Source organism: Vulpes vulpes, chromosome 14 (genome assembly GCF_048418805.1).
Source record: "Vulpes vulpes isolate BD-2025 chromosome 14, VulVul3, whole genome shotgun sequence".
Lineage (NCBI taxonomy): Eukaryota > Metazoa > Chordata > Mammalia > Carnivora > Canidae > Vulpes > Vulpes vulpes.
This window is the reverse complement of record NC_132793.1, coordinates 110,916,620-110,933,996: the sequence shown is the minus strand read 5'-3', so window position 1 is coordinate 110,933,996 and position 17,377 is coordinate 110,916,620. Positions and strand designations below refer to the sequence as shown.

Below are 17,377 nucleotides of genomic sequence, written 5' to 3'. Positions count from 1 at the left end.
ACATGGCATACCATAATGAAGGTGGGGAAGCCAGTGGCAGAGATAAACTCTCAAAAGCAGTCAGAGAACAAAAAGACTTATTATACACAGGGGGAATAAGAGGGCTGCCAAGGTTTCATTAGAAGAAAATGCAAACCAAAAAATGTTGAATGACATCTTTAAAGTTTAGAAAGAAAAAAAACACACACACATAAATTTAGTATTCTAAATCTAGCAAAAATAAGCAAAATAAAGACATTTTCAGACATATAAAAACAGAGAATTTGCTGTGAGTGGACTTACACCACAAGAAATGTTAAAGGGAGTTCTTCATGCCAAAGCAACAAAGACTGCAGAAATGGGAAATGGGAAATTATAAATATAATATTACAATTTAAAAATATAAAATATATAACAAATATTTTTTCTCATTTAAAACTTACCTCCAAAAAAAATAAATAAAAACAAATAAAACTTACCTCTACAGGATAATTGACTTTTTAAGGAAATATAAAAGCAATGCACTGTTGAGCTTGTAATATGTATAAAGTGAAATGTATGACAACAATTACACAAAGGTCAGGAAGAGATATATGGAAATGTATTGTGAGGTTTGTACAGTGAATATATGTGTGTGTGTGTGTATGTGTGTGTGAAGTAAAATGATATTTGGTGGCAGACAATGATAAATTAGAGAAACGTGTTGTAAATCCTAGAATAATCACTAGAGCACCCCACCCCCGCAAGAAAAAAGGAAAAATAGAGGGGCGGCTGGGGGGCTCAGTTAGTTAAGTGTCTGCCTTTGGCTCGGGATGATCTGGGGTCCTGGGATGGAACCCCACATCACATCATTGGGCTCCCTGCTCAGGGGGGAGTCTGCTTTTCCCTCTCCCCTCCCCTCCCCCCACTCTATTCTCTCTTGCTCACTCTGCTTTCTCACTCCCTCAAATAAATAAAAAAATCTTTAAAAAAGAGGAAAAATAGCTAATAAGTCATCAGTGAAGACAAAAATGGGAATACAAGAAATAAATTCAATAAATCAAAAATAAACAGAAAAAGAAGTGAAAGAAAAGAGAACAGATAGGACAAAGAGAAAAACAGCAACATGGTAGACTTAGCGATAATTATGTTCAACATAAATGGTCTAAGGGATCCTCAAAAAAAGGAGGGGAGCATAACCCCCACCCCAAATTAGGAGGGAAACACGATTTATTTCTATGTGATTCATTTCCCAAATGGACTCATGTCCCTTGATTAAAGCTGAAATGGGATTTCTACATTCAGAGTCAGGCTTGGCTGACAGGTTACCAGGGCAACCTGTAGCTCTGGGAGAGCTACTGTTCCTCCCACTGACTGTGGCTCTGGATAGAAAGTGCTCAGCTATTTGTGTGAGGATTGGATTTGTGTGACCATTTGCAGCTCATGAGAGGAAAATGCTTTCCATACAGTTGCTTTCTGCCCAGGTCAGAGGTGGGAACCATGGGCTCCGGACTCAGGCTATCAGGTTTTAATACTGGCTCCAGCACTCACTGTGTGAATTGATACATGACATCTTTGAGCCTGTTTTCTTCTCTCCAAAATATGAACACCTCTTGGGCCACCTGTGTGGCTCAATTGGTTGAGTGTCTGCCTTTGGCACAGGCTGGGATCCCAGGGTCCTGGGATTCAGCCCCTAATTGGGCTCCCTGTTCAGCAGGGAGTTTGTTTCTTCCTCTGCCTCTACCCCTTCCCCCAGCTCATGCACTCTCTCCCTCTCTCATGCTTTCTCTCTCTCTCTCTCTCTCTATCTCTCAAATAAAATCTTTAAAAAATTTAATTAACTAATTAATTAATTAATTATGAGCATCCATTTTGTAATCCTGTTGGGAAGATGAAACGTGTCCCTAAGAATAAAATGCTTTACAAACTATAGTGAGCCCACACAAAAATTAAAAAAAAAAAAAGTATAGTAGGCAACTAACTGATATTAACACACATGATGTTACCCAGTGGACATGGTAACTAATCACAGCCACTGTTTCCCGAACTTTTTTTTTTTAAAGATTTTATTTATTTATGAGAGAATTTATACACAGAGAGAGAAAGGCAGAGACACAGGCAGAAGGAGAAGCAGGCTCCATGCAGGGAGCCCGACATGGGACTCCATCCCAGGTCTCCAGGATCACGCCCTGGGCTGAAGGTGGCACTAAACCGCTGAGCCACCCGGGCTGCCATTTCCTGAACTTTTACTACATGCTGTGCACTGAACTAAGTAAAAGTTTTTATACACTACCATAAGGAATCCACATAACAAGCCCTCGAAGTATTTATCCTTATTTTAGAAATCATGTTTCAGAGAAGTTAAGTGACTTGTCCATGGTCACACAGCTAGTGGAAGTGTCAGAACTTCTTAGACCAGGACTAGTTTGGGTCTTCTGTGAGTTTATTTACCCCCCCACACATTTATTGAGGACCTACTACTCTTAACCACCACGTAACACCGCATCCCTCAACGTTCTATGATTGTCTTTGAGCAAAGAGTCAAAGCTGATAATGCAGGCTTTTGCATCGTAAAGAGACTATGTTCCCAATACTATTGATTTATACTTCATTCTTTTCCTAAAAGTCACCGGTGTTATTTGCTTTCCCCAGCAAACAAGAAGAGATGAGGCTTTGCATTCCTCCTCAAGCAGAAAGCTGCCTCCTTTGATGGGAAGTTGGAGCAGTACCCAGAGGCCAAGAATCTTCTCTCACATTGGCAAGCCACTGATTGATTAATCACCTGCATCTACCTATTATGCCCCAGGCACATACTATGCTTTGCTTTCCCACGCAGATTACCTCATTTAATCCTCGCAGCTAGTCTAGGAGGTGCTATTATCATCATCTGCTTTATAAATGAGGAACCTAAGGCATGCAAGATTTCCCTCTGAGGGGCCCACGTTCAATAATTCACTGTGCTCACAGAGCTGTAGGGTGGCAGAGCTGGGCTTTGAATCCAGGCAACTGCTAGGGCCTGGGTGCTTGCTTCATGTTATTTCTCTCTGTGCTGAGGAGAGTTGAATTTCCTCAGTTAAATGCTCAGAGGATACAATTCTACCTCCTGTCAATGATGCTAGGCCCTACCTACTGGCTACAGCTTGAGGGGTGTCTCCAAAAGACCCTCACCTCCCTCGGTCAGACAAAGAGCTTAGATGTGGACACAGCAGGAGCTCAGTAAATGTCTGAGGAAGGAAGGGAGAAATACAGGAGAGAAGGAGGGAGGGAGACGAAAGAAGAGAGAATCTGAACAGGGTCTCTGAAGGGGGTCCCACCTTCTGCAGCTTTCTCCTCTCTGCCTCCACCGAAGAGCGAACAGACTTGATTTCTAGGGTATGTTTCTTCACCAAGTCTTCCAGCCGCTTCACTAACTGGTCTTTGAGATGTTTCTTCTCCTCTTCTGTCTGATGTTTGATTTTACGAAGGTCTTCTTCATATTGTTGCTTCATATATTCCATCTCCATATTCGCCTCTTTCTTGGTCTGTAAAAAAAGAAAAAGGCCCTTGTAAACCTGCCAGCATGAGGCGGGGAGCAAGGAATTGCCATTTCTCTTTGGTACAACATTTACACGCTGATTTTACAGCATGTAGTACAAGATGCCATAAAGTTCGTAGGACTGTATTTCTCATCTTCGTAAGAGACTTCACTCTATCCACCATCAGCAAAGGGCTCCTTGGAATTGTGTACCTCTGGTCACCGGAGCAGACATTCCAGCCCACTAGGGCAGTGTCTCAAGAATGCTTTACTTGTTTCGATTTGGAACCAATAGTGGGAGTCCTGTGCAAGTTTCCAGTTTCCCAGGAGCCAATGATAGAAGTTGGGAGAATTTTGCTATATTCCTTAGTAGCCTAATTCCAAGTGGCAGGAAGTTAGCTGGAACTTCACACCCACACATCTACCCCTAAAACCATGGGACCTGCTGCTGCCAAGTGGCTGTCGTAGTTGGAGACTGGCCTCTACCCGAAGCTCAATCTGGCAAAGCCTCCTGTGACTTCTCCATTCCCAGGACTGGGTCAGACATTACCTGTACGTCTGGGCCTCCTTTGGTGCACAGACACTCCTTGGGAAGGCTTGGGTCCTGCTGAGGATGAAGACTGCGGCTTTCAAGGTCATTCGCCTTCCCTAGGGCTTCCTTCTCTGAAACCAGTTCCGTCTTCATGTCATCTGCAAGTGTAAGTTTTAACATCATTTAAAATGCCCCTGGCCTTGACCTTGTACTCAAGGTCTTCTGCAGCCAGGTACCCATTCTGCTATTTGACTATTTTGCCCGTCACTGCCTAGTGGACTTCCTGCTCTGTGGCCTTCTGGCCCTCAAGCGCTGTCAAAGTGGTGATTGTCGTCTTGTTCCTGCAGCATCTTGAGTTCAAACGGTTGCCCTGTTCTGGCTTCTTAAACTAATTATTGTCAAAGCTTTTTGATGCTGCTTTCCATACGTTGAAAAAAACATTGAGCACATTCCTGGATATATATACTTTCGAAAGATTTAAATGCAAAGCATGAGACAAAAAATAAATATAACTAGAAATGCTCATTGTTTTCTTCCCATATTCTCAGGAGGTATCCATGCCCTACTTTTGAAAACACTGCACTAAATCCTCCACATACTCCTGGTTCCAACTCAAACCTCTCCTCCTCCACTCTTTTCCAGCCCATGGTGACTTCTTTCCAGGACACTTCATTCCCTTGTTGCCTGGGCCACCATATGATACCATATTGCTCTGGGCTGTGAAGTCACTGTCCCATATGCTCCCTAGGGGCAGAGCCCATGTTTTGTGCCTTTGTTACATCTCCTAGTATCAAGCTGATCACACTGTGGGTATTCAAGAACTTTCTGATAAAAGACTCTACTGGAAGGCACTCTGCAGTGGCCTCGAGCTAGTGGCCTTGAGGTAGCCACTTAGCCTTCCTCAGCCTCGTTTCTTTATCTTGACCATGGGGGACACTGACAACACCCGCTCACAGACCTATTGGGAAGACCCAGTAACGAGACTGTGTGAAATCATGGGAAAAATACGAAGTGTTGCTTAAGCATGGATGAAAAGCCAGGGCGGAGAAGTTCGGGCATGTGGTAGGCCCAGGGAAGAAGTATTTGGGGGCAAAAGGTCCCTCTGTATCATGCCTTTTAGCTCTCTGTATTGTGGCAGCTCTGGGAGGCAGCTCACCTGTCCCCTCCTGGACTGAGCTCACCTACCAGGAGTCAGATCACACAGCCCTGCCCCTCGCTCTGCTCCCTCCACGTCTCAAGGCTGCAAGAAGCACCAGCCAACCTGACAGCTGCTCTTCTCTGTGTAAAAAAACCCGTGGCAGTGCATCTCACCAGTTTTCTGGCTCACGGGACGCTCCTGCAGCATCAGTCTGTCTTTGGCAATAGCCAGCTTCTCCCCCAGTTTTTTTGCAGTGCTTTTCAACTCTGAGTTCTCCTGCCGAGCCTCCTTGAGCTGCACATCCAGGTCCTAAAAAGACAGAAAGGGTCTCATTTCTCTGGGGCAGTTCTCTGTGGAGACACGCAATGTGCACAGAACCGGCATCGGATCTGAAAGGTGGGTCAGTGCACAGCGTCAGCTCCTGTCTCTGGAACTCCGCGCCTCCCGTTCATCAGATCCCTACTCATCCTGATGGGCTGTGTGACCTTGGGCATGTTATTTCACTCTTCTGTAGTGAGGATTAAATGTGAGAAAGCATCTGGGACAGGAAAAATGCTCAAGAATTATTAAGAATATTAGCTGCTGCAACTTTCAGAGATGGGGCTCTGTGAGTGTGTGGGGTGTGTCAGTGGTCTGGCTCCCCATGAAAGCCAAGCCCCAAGGATTTGGGGACAGGGAAGTCGCTCTGGGATGAGCAGGGCTTTAGAATGAGTTAAGAAACATTAGCTGTAGGCCCAGCGAGATTAGCCTCTAAGCCTCTCAATTTATAGACAAAAACTGTCTTCTTCTCTGGAAACTCTAAGTGTCTAAGCTCTCTGGGATCAGGGACCTTGTCCGGCTCGCCATGGTCTCCCACCCATAGCCCGGGCCTGGCACGTAGGAAGCACTCCATAAATACATCCTCACAGAATGTACTTGGATGCAAGGGAAATAATAGGAATCACCTGGATAGCTGTCAAGTGCCCTGCACAGTGGCTGACACATAGTAGGTGTTAAAATCAGGGACTGACCCAAAAAATAAAATAAAATCAGGGACTGTGTTTCTGATCCCATGGGAAAGCCATCAAGAGACCATGCCTTACCTGAGTCCTTTCTTTCAGCTTCTGGGCATACTTCTTCAAGTCACTTATCTTACGGCCTCGGTGCTCCAGATCCCCCTCCAGCTTCCTGACCTGGGCCTGCAGGGCCGACTCCTGGACCTGGAAGTTCTTGCGGAGGTCCGTCTCCTTCTCCTGCCACTGCCACAGGGCCTCGCTCACCGACTGCTGCATGGCCTGCCGGATGGTCTCGGTGTCCCGCTCATAGGTGGCCTGCAGCTCCTCTGCCTTGCGGGCGTAGTCCTTGCTCAGCTGCTGGTTTTCTGCTCGCAGCCGCTCCACCTCCAGCAGCATCTCCCGCATCTCGTGGCTGTGGCCTGGCTCTCCCTTGGGCTCGGGGCCCTCCTGGGAAAGCCGGCCCCACTGGGGTGCCTCGTGGCTCGTCAGGTGTCGGAGCCTCTTCTCATAGTCAGCCTTGAGCTCCAGCATCTCCTTGGACAGGGTGAGGACCCGCTCAGCGTGCTCGGCCTCCACCCTCAGCTCCCTCTCTTTGGTCTCCAGCCTGCAGGAGGCCGACTGCGCCAGGGCCTCCTGTGTCAGCCTCTTCTGCAGCTCCAGGGCGCTCTCCAGGGCCTCGATGCGCTGGAGCAGGGCCTCCTCCTCCACATGGCCCTGTTCCTGCTGGAGCCTGGCCTTGGTCTCCGCCACGGCATTCTGGAGTTCCTCCTGGTGGGCTTCCCGCAGAGCCTCCATGCTGGCCTCCGCTTCATCCTGGCGGGTATTTAGGGCGTAAATCACCTGCAGGAAAATCCATAGAGCCGGATGAGTGTGAGCAGAGTGAATGTCTGTGAGGGGCAGCGTGACCAGAGATGCTTCTCCTCCATGCCAGCGACTGAGGCTGATCCCCGGCAGCACCTGAGAAGAGGACTTGTGTGGAAGCGATTTATTGGAAATTGTCCCCAGGAGAAACCTACAAGGAGGCAGGGAGTGGCGGGAGAAAAGTCTAGGCAGTGATAACTCTTAAAAGCCACAGAGGGGAGAAATCTGTGGCAGAGATCCAAAGAGGACCTCTGGAGTGTCAAGGGAATCCAGAAAAGGGTTTAAAGGTTCAATTTGAGGGCGCCTGGGTGGCTCAGTTGGTTAAGCGTCTGCCTGCAGCTCAGGTCATGACCCTGGGGTCCTGGGATGGAGTCCCATGTCGGGCTCCCTGCTCAGCAAGGAGTCTGCTTCTCCCTCTCCCTCTGTCCTTTCCTGTTTGTGTTCTCTATCTCCCTATCTCTTTCTCAAATAAATAAAAATGAGATCTTTAAAAATAAATAAATAAAAATAAATAAATAAATAAATAAATCTAGCTCCAGTTTGTGGGAGAAAAGAAGAATACTTTGGGACACAAAAACAAACAACCCCCTTAAAAAAAAAAAAACTAACAAAACATCAGAAAATAGACCTCAACAACATATAAAAAGGATTATATACAATGACCAAGTGGGATCTATCCAAGGAATGCAAAGTTGACTTAACATCTAAAAATCAGTTAATGGAATATACCATATGAACAGACTAAGAGACAAAGCAGCACACAATTGTGTCAACAAACAGAGGAAGAGCCTTTGATCAAGTACACACTCCTTGGTGATAACAACACTCACCCTAGAAATGTATCCACGGTGTAAGACTGCTTCTCCATAACTTTAGGAACAAGATATGGACCTTTGTTACTACTAGAGAAGAGAATGAGGGAGGTGGGAGTGTGGTGGGGCACAGGGATCCGCCTGAGCAACAAATAGATAGATGTTTAGCCACAGGGAAAAACTACACGTAGGACAGGCATGGGGAAGAAAATCAAGAATTCTGTACTGGACAAATTAAACGTGATCGCCTCCTGGAGATGGCATCAAAGCAAACAGACATTTCTGGAGCTCAGAGGAGGAAGCCTGAGCTAGAGATGAAGGGGATGGGGAATCAGGATGGCTCCATTGTGGCTGCTGTTTGCTTGATGTGAGTTCAGAGTGTATCTGCCTGATGACGGGAATGACCCCAAAGAGAACCCAGAAGGGCCACCCCCAAGAATGAGAATAGATAGTTAAAGTCAAAAGGCCTGAAGAGGGGAGCACAGAGAGATGGGTTTTGAGCAGGGAAGACACTGCTCCCTGCTCAGTGGGGAGTCTGCTTCTCCCTCTGTCCCTCTCCCAGCTCCTTCTCTGTCTCTCTCTCTCTCTCTCTCAAATAAATAATATCTTTTATTTATTTATTTTTAAATATTTCATTTATTTATTCATGAGAGACACACAGAGAGAAAGGCCGAGACACAGGCAGAGGGAGAAGCAGGCTCCATGCAGGGAGCCTGATGCAGGACTCGTTCCTGGAACCCCAGGATCACACCCTGAGCCGAAGGCAGATGCTCAACCGCTGAGCCACCCAGGCATCCCTAATAAATAAAATCTTTTAAAACAAACAAAATATTCTTCTGAAAAGTCTCCACCACACAGTTGCAAATCCTTAACCTTTAAGGGTTTGCTATTTTTCCCTTGTTCCTGAGTGTTGTGTACTGAACTGGGCTTGAATTTCATTATCAGTTTCCCACTACTTAGTAAGACTTCACTCATGGCTTTCAAACTGTGTTCCTTGTAGCCCCGAGTTCCTTGATGAGAGACTGAGGGCCATTGTAGGGAACTTGGTGGAGGAAAAGCAAGTGGAAACCCCTCTTGAGTCAGAGAAGAACTGCTTTTACACTGGGGTTATCCTGACATGGAGTTTAGAAAGAATCTAAAAGGTTTCTATTGCTTTAAAACAGTAAAAAATAAAACAAACAAACAAACAAAAACCCTGAAAACAACCACAGGAGCTTAGATGATTATGAGATAAAGTAGACCCATCAGAAACATAATATGAAAGGAAATTTTGGGTAATTGTGTATGTATGTGTATGCATAATTAAGAAGCAGTCGTTGAAGAAGGCCAAATGACATCACTAGAACTATCACCTGTGATACATTTCCTAACAGTTTATCTTGAGACTGCAGAACTCGAGAAAGAGGAACCATATACCCACAATGTGCCAAAAATCTTATTTTTCACTGTCTACATGTGACATAACTATTAGTGGTTTGTCTGTATTCCTCCCTGAAATGTAGGCTCCATGAGAGAGGATCTTGGTCTTCTTTGTTCATTACTATTCATTCCCAGTGTCTGGATCAAGGTGGATACTCTTAAAATATTTCTTAAATGGATGAGTGAATGAAGAAGAGATAAGAGCTCTGTCTTAAACGATGTATTTGTAAAGGTGTGAGACAGGCTTAACATTTTGTGAATTCTTGGAAGAATAGGCACTGCCTTGAGAATTGTCAATCTAACACTCTGTGATGGCAAGGACAAGGGAGGGAGTCCCCTTCCCCTCCTAGGAAGATCCTCTCCCCAATGAAATGAAGCTTCTGTCCCCACACTCTTCCCTCTCATCACCCTTGCACACGATTTGGCCATCTTTGGTTTCTATGGCTTCTCATGGCTTGCATCTAGGAGTGTATCTGGAATAAGTGAATGTTGAAACTGGTATCCCACTGGCTGTCATTTGTATTAATAATAAATACTATTTTTCCAGGGTTTACTATGTGCCTAGCCCAAGGCTAAGTGCTGTATACATACTCATAATCTCAGAAAATCCTCAGAGCAACGTTGCAAAGTTGGTATTTTTCTCCTCATACTAAGAATGAACATTTGAGGTTCAGAGAAGCTTAGTAACTTTCACAAGGTCATAAGAGACAAGAAATTTTGACTAACTCTGAAGTACATGCTCACAACACGGTACTACACTGCACCTCACTGTCCCATTCAACCATTTATTCCTTTATGCATTTACTGTTCTCAGAAGTGCCAGTTTCCATGCAGGGCACAGAATATGCTGGTCAATAAAACAACTAAATTTGTGGCCTCAAAAATATTATAATTTAATGGGAGAGTCAAACAAGAATCTGTAAAGTTCCAATATCTTGTAAGTGCTATGAGAGGGATCAGCACCAGTTACTATGGAAACACAGAAGGGGTCTAGTAGGAAAGACTTCCAGGAAAAATTAGCCTTGCCTATGCAACTTTGGGGTGACCTATTCCCTTTTACATGCCAACCTTCATATGGGCAAGAACAATATAACTTCTGTGTGTTGTCTCATAGGCACTTGGGAGGAAGTTGAGTGCATCATAAGTAAGGTTCATAAGGATTTATGCTTTCTTTCCACAGAGTAGCTGCAGGGTGACAGCTACTGAGCAGAGAGCACATTTCCTAGCCCCCTTGTATCTATAGGGAACCATATGACTAGTAATTGCCAACGGAATGTAGCCAGAAGTCCTGATGTCATCTTGGGGCCAACACTGGGGTTAAGGTGATGAGGAGGGCTAAGAAGTGGGCAAGTATTTTCCACAGTCTCATTTTTCCATCTGCAAACTTAATGGGCAGGCTGCAAAGACTTTAGAAGAAGGTAAAATACAAGATGGAAGGCACCTGGGTCTGCGATGACTGAACATATCTACCCACCAGGAGCACTGGCATTGATCTTTATATAAGCAAGAAATAAGCTATTGTGTTGGGCCTCTGAAGTCTTGGCATTTATTTTTTTCCAACAGCTGCTATTACCCTAGGAAAACTCACAGGACTCAGCATATAATCATAATCCTATGATTATAGTGAAAAGACATAAAGTAAACTCAACAAAGGGAAAAGATGAATGGGGAGAATAGGTCTGAAGGAAACAAGGCTCAAGCTTCCAAGAGTCCTCCCCCTGTGGGGTTCTTTCCCTGTACAATCTCACAGGACTTGCTTAATTTCCCCTTCAAGGAGTCGTAACAACATTTGTGAAATATTGTTTACCAAAGGAGCTCTTTAAAGACTTAGCAAAGTTTTTAATTGGGGACTAGTCAGGTTGGCAACTTCTACTGGCAAACCAAAATTGCAGACTCCAAGGAGGAAAGCAAGTGCTCAGCATAAATCACATCGTTTGCATAAACAGTTTAGGCATAGTGAGTCACTCTTAACAGTTAGGGTGGTGGGAACCCTCTGGAGATCCAAGTTCCCAGATGCTGAGGACCACTTTGCAAGATGACCACTTGAAGCATAAGCTGTCTCAGGCCTGCTATGTTAATTCTTTCTGCACACCTAATACCCAACTGATAAAGATTCTCTTCAGTAGAGATGGCTTATGTCATGAGTAAATCTGAACTTAAATGAAGTTTTGATGGTGAAGAATTAAACACCCTTGAAAAGGTTATTCCGCGAAATTTGGCATAGGTGATTCCATGAAGGATAAAATCAACTACTGGTGTTGGTGGTGATCTGGGAGAAAGGAGTTCCAACATGCACCTTTATCTATAGAACAGAAAACTCAGTTGAAGATCCTGTATATCATGATGCCACAAAATCACTCAATGAAGAAAGAACCCAAATGTTGCACCCATTTGAATAAGAGCCACTGTCCTCTGGGTTTTGAGGACTATAAAAATTTCCAGCATTTGCTCATGTGAGTCTGCTCTGTCTTGTGGAAACTCTCCCCACATGCACACCCTTGAATTAACACAACATCAGAGGTAGCAGAGAAGGTATCACACTGTGGGTGAGTATACAGTGTCTGAGGGTACACTGGCTATGCATATTTACTCATGTTGTCTTGCAATTAAAAGTCCCCAAATAAACCCCAGAAGTGGTCTGCTCCAATTGTTGTTTGGCCAAGATCCAGTTACAGGGCTCCTACTGTTCAAGGAGTGCCAGAACCACTTCACTTTCCCCTGATGCCCTTACCCAGAAGGTTACTCCAAAGATCTTGCGTACACAACCAAGAAAGTATACTATGTTATATCTCAACTCATATTATATTCCTCACCGGCTTATATGTACATACATGATTTTTTACTTAACAATAGATCTTGGACGTTATATAATTCTGTACATAAAGAGATGCCTCGTTTTTAGTTTTGGCTGCTTCATACACCATTGTATGGATGTGCTATAATTTATTTTTCTGCTCCTTGCTGATAGACATTGAGTTGTGACTCCATGGAAGATTATTCATATGTTTTTTATTTCACTGTTATGAAGCAAACATCTTTTCCTTTTTCCATTCCTGCCAGTAAACTTGAGATCTGCTTTTTACTTAGGAAATTCCAGAGCTTGGTCTTAAAAAAAACTCAGGTCTTCATAGTTAATACAGAATCCTAGTGAAGAGATGGAAGAAGAGTCTCCTCTCCCTGTGGGAGGAGAAAGAGATGCCATTTTGTGTCATAAAACTAAGTCAGAGAATTTTGGGAACATTCAAAAGCATCAGACTTGTCTTCCCGTGTGGCATGGAGACGTGTATGAATGTTCATGGCTGTGAACTCCTGAGGCGACTCCACTGGGACATCCCACCCACTTTCAAGGCATCCTCTTCTTTTTCTACCCTTTCCACTTCCTCACGCTTGCAAGTTTGCTCTCTGAGCTTGACTTCTCTTTCTTCTCCTGGTCCAATAGTCCATTTTCATTTTAACTCTACCTCTCCTGCCTTTTTTACCCTGGACCCCATGGCCAATCATCTCAGCTACCTTCTTTCTAACATCCTCAAACCCTCTGTCCATCTTATCTTTAGCCTCACATCCTTGGTATTCAAAACAGCATATCAACCCAACCACTGCAGCTCTTGTAAAATGCAACTAAGAGTGTCAACCTCTGAATCACTATATTGTACACCTGAAACTACTATAACACTGTATGTTAACTAATTGGAATTTAAATTAAAAACTTAAGAAAGAGAAAAAGAAACTTGATCAGTATGGATTTGAGGCTGTCTGGAACATAAAATTTGACCTTGTTAGACTGAAAAAAAAAGAAAAAAAGAAAGATGCCTAACTTCATCTGTGCTCTTCATGCTGATACCTTTAATCGATACGTCTCACAGTGGTCCTCCAACCCTTTTCCCAACGGGGGCTATTTCAATTCTCTATCATGTTTCATAGGCCACATCTGCAATTCTTGGTCCATTCCTACTCTCCTCCCCTACAGTGTTGTCTCTTGCTTTTTGGAGGAGGAATAATTAAGAGCTTGGGCGCCAGGGCTAGTCAACCTTGGTTGGAGTTCCAGCTTCACCATCTCCTACCTGGTGATCTTGGGCAGGTAATCAACCTCTCCAGAGCTCAATTTCTTAACAGCAAAATGACGTTAACAAAAGCATCAACCTCCTAGGGCTATCCTGAGAGCTACATAAGATAATGCACAGAAATACCAGATACACAATAACTGTGTGATTAATGTACCTGCCATCCAGAGAAAAAAAAAAGACTTGGATTATTAATCATGAGCTGGGAAAAAGCCAGAGTATTTGGCAGTATTTAGTGCAGTGTTGGGGCGGAAGCAGAGTGGTGCAGTTAAAGAGAGAATGGAAGGCCCAGAAGGGGAGGTGATGGACAGGAGCCATTCTTCCCCAAAGCCACTTGTGAAGGCAAGTAAGATAGATGGACAAAGAGGATCAAAGTAAGTGGGAGTGGGAGGCACTAGAGAAAGGCATATGAGAAGAATTTAAAAGAAAAGAAAGGATACAAGACAAATGTTTTATTTGAAACTGTTGGAAAAAAGCATAAGGAATTTCTCCTTCTGTATAAAGTGTCCTCTAGCTCCCTATAGACAGTAGAGACATCTCATTCACCTTTCTCCCAGGGCGCTGTGCACCACTTGATTGTTATGGCCCTTTCATGTCACATCATGGACACTTAGGTGCTCAGTGTTCAAGTCACATGTGAGCTTCATCAGAGTAGGGACGTCAGGGACCATCAGCAGGACCCTTTATATATTACAGAGTCCCAAGCACCTAGTACAATGCCTGGCCTGATGTGGATTTTCAGAGTGTTTACTGGTAAATAGAAGGAGGATGTTGTAAGGGGCGGTGAGAGATTGAAAGAATAGGGTTCGGGAAAGGAGACCTGCAGGAGCAGAGGTCCTGGAAGTGGCAACACACAGGAAGCAGAGATAACAATGAAAAGGCTAGGCTTGGAGTCTTTCTTGCAGTGCAGATCCTGTTTGTCATTTGATGTATGGAACCAGATGATATTTGCTAGCGGTCTGACCTTGAACGTGCTATCTTGCTGGGTCTGTTTCCTCCTTTGTAAAAGGGGGCGGGGTGGAATAAAGTTCCTGCTTTATAGGTTATTGAAGGATTAAATACGATACTGCCATACGGTATGTTGCATGGTGCCTGGCTCACAGTAACTGATGCAGGAAAGATGTTGGGGTTTGGGGCTGATGGCCAAGAAAATTCTTGAGACGTGTTTGGTGCAAAAAGGTGGTTTTATTTAAACATGGGGATAGGACTCCTGGCCAGAAAGAGCTGCCCTGGGGTCATGAGGAGTGGCCCATTATATACTTTCAAGTTGGGGGAGGTTAGGGATAGCATAAGTCTCTAAGAAATTTTGGAGGGATACCTGAGCTGCTAAGTGGTTGAGCATCTGCCTTTGGCTCAGCGCGTGATCCCGGATTCTCTGGTTGGAGTCCCACATCAGGCTCCTTGCATGGAGCCTGCTTCTCCCTCTGCCTGTGTCTCTGCCTCTCTCTCTCTCTCATGAATAAATAAAACCTTAAAAAAAAAAAAAAAAAAGAAATTTTGGAAGCAAGGTTTCCAGGGGGAAACCTAAGGGATTTCCCTTGAGGGGGGCCAGTTATTGTTAGGAAAAGGTCATTTATTACTGTCTAATGAAACCCTAGTCATGAGACCCCTCAGATATATATCAGGGTCTTCTGCTTGGGAAATGACTGCCAACAAGTATCTTGGGAGGTAGAAATAAAGGAAGTTTCCAAAGGAATTTTTATATGTTAAAGTAGATTTACAGGATCCCGAGATTGCCTTTTGCCCTTAGCAAAGTATTAACATCAAGGCAGCTGATTTCCTAGAGGAATGTCACTCTGCCTGTTTCAAGGACTTGTCAGAGGGCTGTAGGTAGTAAGGAAATTTCATTTTTCTTTTGCCTTTGCTTCCTATACCAGTAAGCACTCGATGAGACCCAGCTGTTCCTATTATGGTTGTCCATAGGGCACTTTAGGCCAGAAAGAAGTCTCTGTGGCAATGGCATTTCTCTTAAGGAAGGTGATACGGTAGGAGCAATGGGTTCGCTGGAGTGACAGGGACCTAGATTTACCTTCCTTGCAACAGAGATTGCTGGTGTGCCCAGTATCTGTTTCTCTCCTTCATCCTTAAAAATAGAAGCCCTAATTTTTCCATGGGCAGTACGCCCCATCTCTCAGCTTCCCTTCCAGCTCTGAGCAGCCATGTGACCAAGTTTTGCCCAGCTGGATATAAGTAGACGTGTCATTCCTTTCTTCCAGGATGAATCCCCTCTATTCCTGAGCAGTTCTCTTGGACCACGTAGTGGATGCCAGGGACGAAGGCTGGTACGACAATGAGGTTAGAGGAGCTGGGGTCTCTGATGCCAAGGAAGGCCTTGCCAGCCCTGGATTGATTCCAATTGGACTGATTTGGGTTTTCTGTCACTCTCAGACAAACTTAATTCCGTTTAATATATATACTTTCTGATTCTTATCTTTTTAAAATTGCTCAAGTTACTTAACTTTTCAGATCCTCAGTTTCTTTTTTTGTTTTGTTTTGGTTTTTTTGTTTGTTTGTTTGTTTTATGATAGGCACACAGTGAGAGAGAGAGAGGCAGAGACACAGGCAGAGGGAGAAGCAGGCTCCATGCACCGGGAGCCCGATGTGGGACTCGATCCTGGGTCTCCAGGATCGCGCCCTGGGCCAAAGGCAGGCGCCAAACCGCTGCGCCACCCAGGGATCCCCAGATCCTCAGTTTCTTGCCTTTAAAATAGACCTGTTTTTTTTTTTTTTTTTTTTTAGGATCTAATAGGATTACATCTCTGAGGTGTCTGGCACATAGTAGGTACTCATTAAATGTTTCTTCTTCCTCTCTTCTCACGCTCTGCCCTCAGAAAGAAGCATCCTTTTTTTTTTTTTTTTTTTTTTTTTTGACACACAATCTGCTCCTCCCGCCCTCTATGACTACAATTGTGGAGCACAACTGGCACAGACACACCCTTTCTCTGGGCTTGGTGCTTTGCTTTCTTTCACTTACCACCTACTCAACTGAAACATCAAAGGACTGGCCCGAGCTTCACTTATAAATCCACCTCCTCAGTAGGAGGCCGACTTCAGAATCCATCAGGGGATGTGAATAATTCAACAGCCAAGAGAAATACTGAGCCAGTTTGAAAGTCTTCGCAAGGGCTTTAGAAATCCACTGCTAATGGTCTGATTTCAGAGAAAATTTCAGCAGATGGCCTGTGGGGGTCTTAGAGGTTGAGAATTGTAGGTTTAACAAAGTTATAATTGATGTATTATGTGCATGAGATCTTGAAGAAAAGTTATCCATCAAGTCTGGCAGTGGGAGTCAGAAGTGAAATAAAAAAGGAAGAAAAGAAAGAATATTTATTGAGTGCCCAGAGTGTAAGCTTCACTGGGCCGGGTAATTGACATAGGGCTTTTCAATTAATCTTCTAATGATTCTACAAAGTGAACATTCTCATGCTTATCCCTATTCTAAGATGAGGAAATTGACCCTGGGTGGCCTAACTCAACATGTAGAGGTGACAAGCATGGTGCTCGCAAGGAGGCTATACAGCCTACTAGGCTGGGTTCTAGCTCCACCTCTTTCTAGCTGTGTGACCTCAAGGATGTGATTGAACCTCTCTGATTCTCAGTTACCTCACCTATGACGTGGAGAAAACAATACCTCATAGATTTGCCTGAACGTTAAAATGACATAATAAACCAAAACCCTTGCAGCATTCTTAGCACACGGTAAACACTCAAGAAATGCTGTTATTAATTTTTATTATTTATATTGCTGCCAAAAGTCATTGAGCTAAAAAGCGAGGATGCTAGGATGTAAACCCAAATCCTTCTGGATCCCATATTAAAAGAAATAGAATCATAACCGTAGTTAGAAAAGAGCTGGTAATATTCGCCTTTCAAGATTTTTTGCATTTACTTCATTTTGGAGAATTTACCAGACATGGTGCTGAGCACTGGAGAAACAGAAGAAACAAAATTGTTCTGTTTAGGAACTTATATCAGATATGGTGGATTGTATTATTTGTCCATTTTTTCCCCTTCCCTCCCCTTCCTGGTCATGGCCTACCTAATCTGTGGACCTCATTTACTTTTCTTCCCTGCTGGGACTGGCTTA

The 17,377-nt window shown here is 44.2% G+C and overlaps 1 protein-coding gene across 2 annotated transcripts in view; it reads right to left on the bottom strand.

Moving 5' to 3' along the window:
• FAM184B (family with sequence similarity 184 member B) overlaps positions 1 to 17,377 on the bottom strand; it is a 133,991-nt gene that overhangs the window by 63,852 nt on the left and 52,762 nt on the right. For both annotated transcript variants that reach the window (XM_025998726.2, XM_072737729.1), the window contains exons 2-5: positions 6,225 to 6,977; positions 5,316 to 5,451; positions 4,023 to 4,162; positions 3,273 to 3,479 (exon numbers count right to left, since the gene is read on the bottom strand). In XM_025998726.2, the coding sequence (XP_025854511.2) occupies positions 3,273 to 3,479; positions 4,023 to 4,162; positions 5,316 to 5,451; positions 6,225 to 6,977 (1,236 nt within the window). The remainder of the gene's footprint in view (positions 1 to 3,272; positions 3,480 to 4,022; positions 4,163 to 5,315; positions 5,452 to 6,224; positions 6,978 to 17,377) is intronic.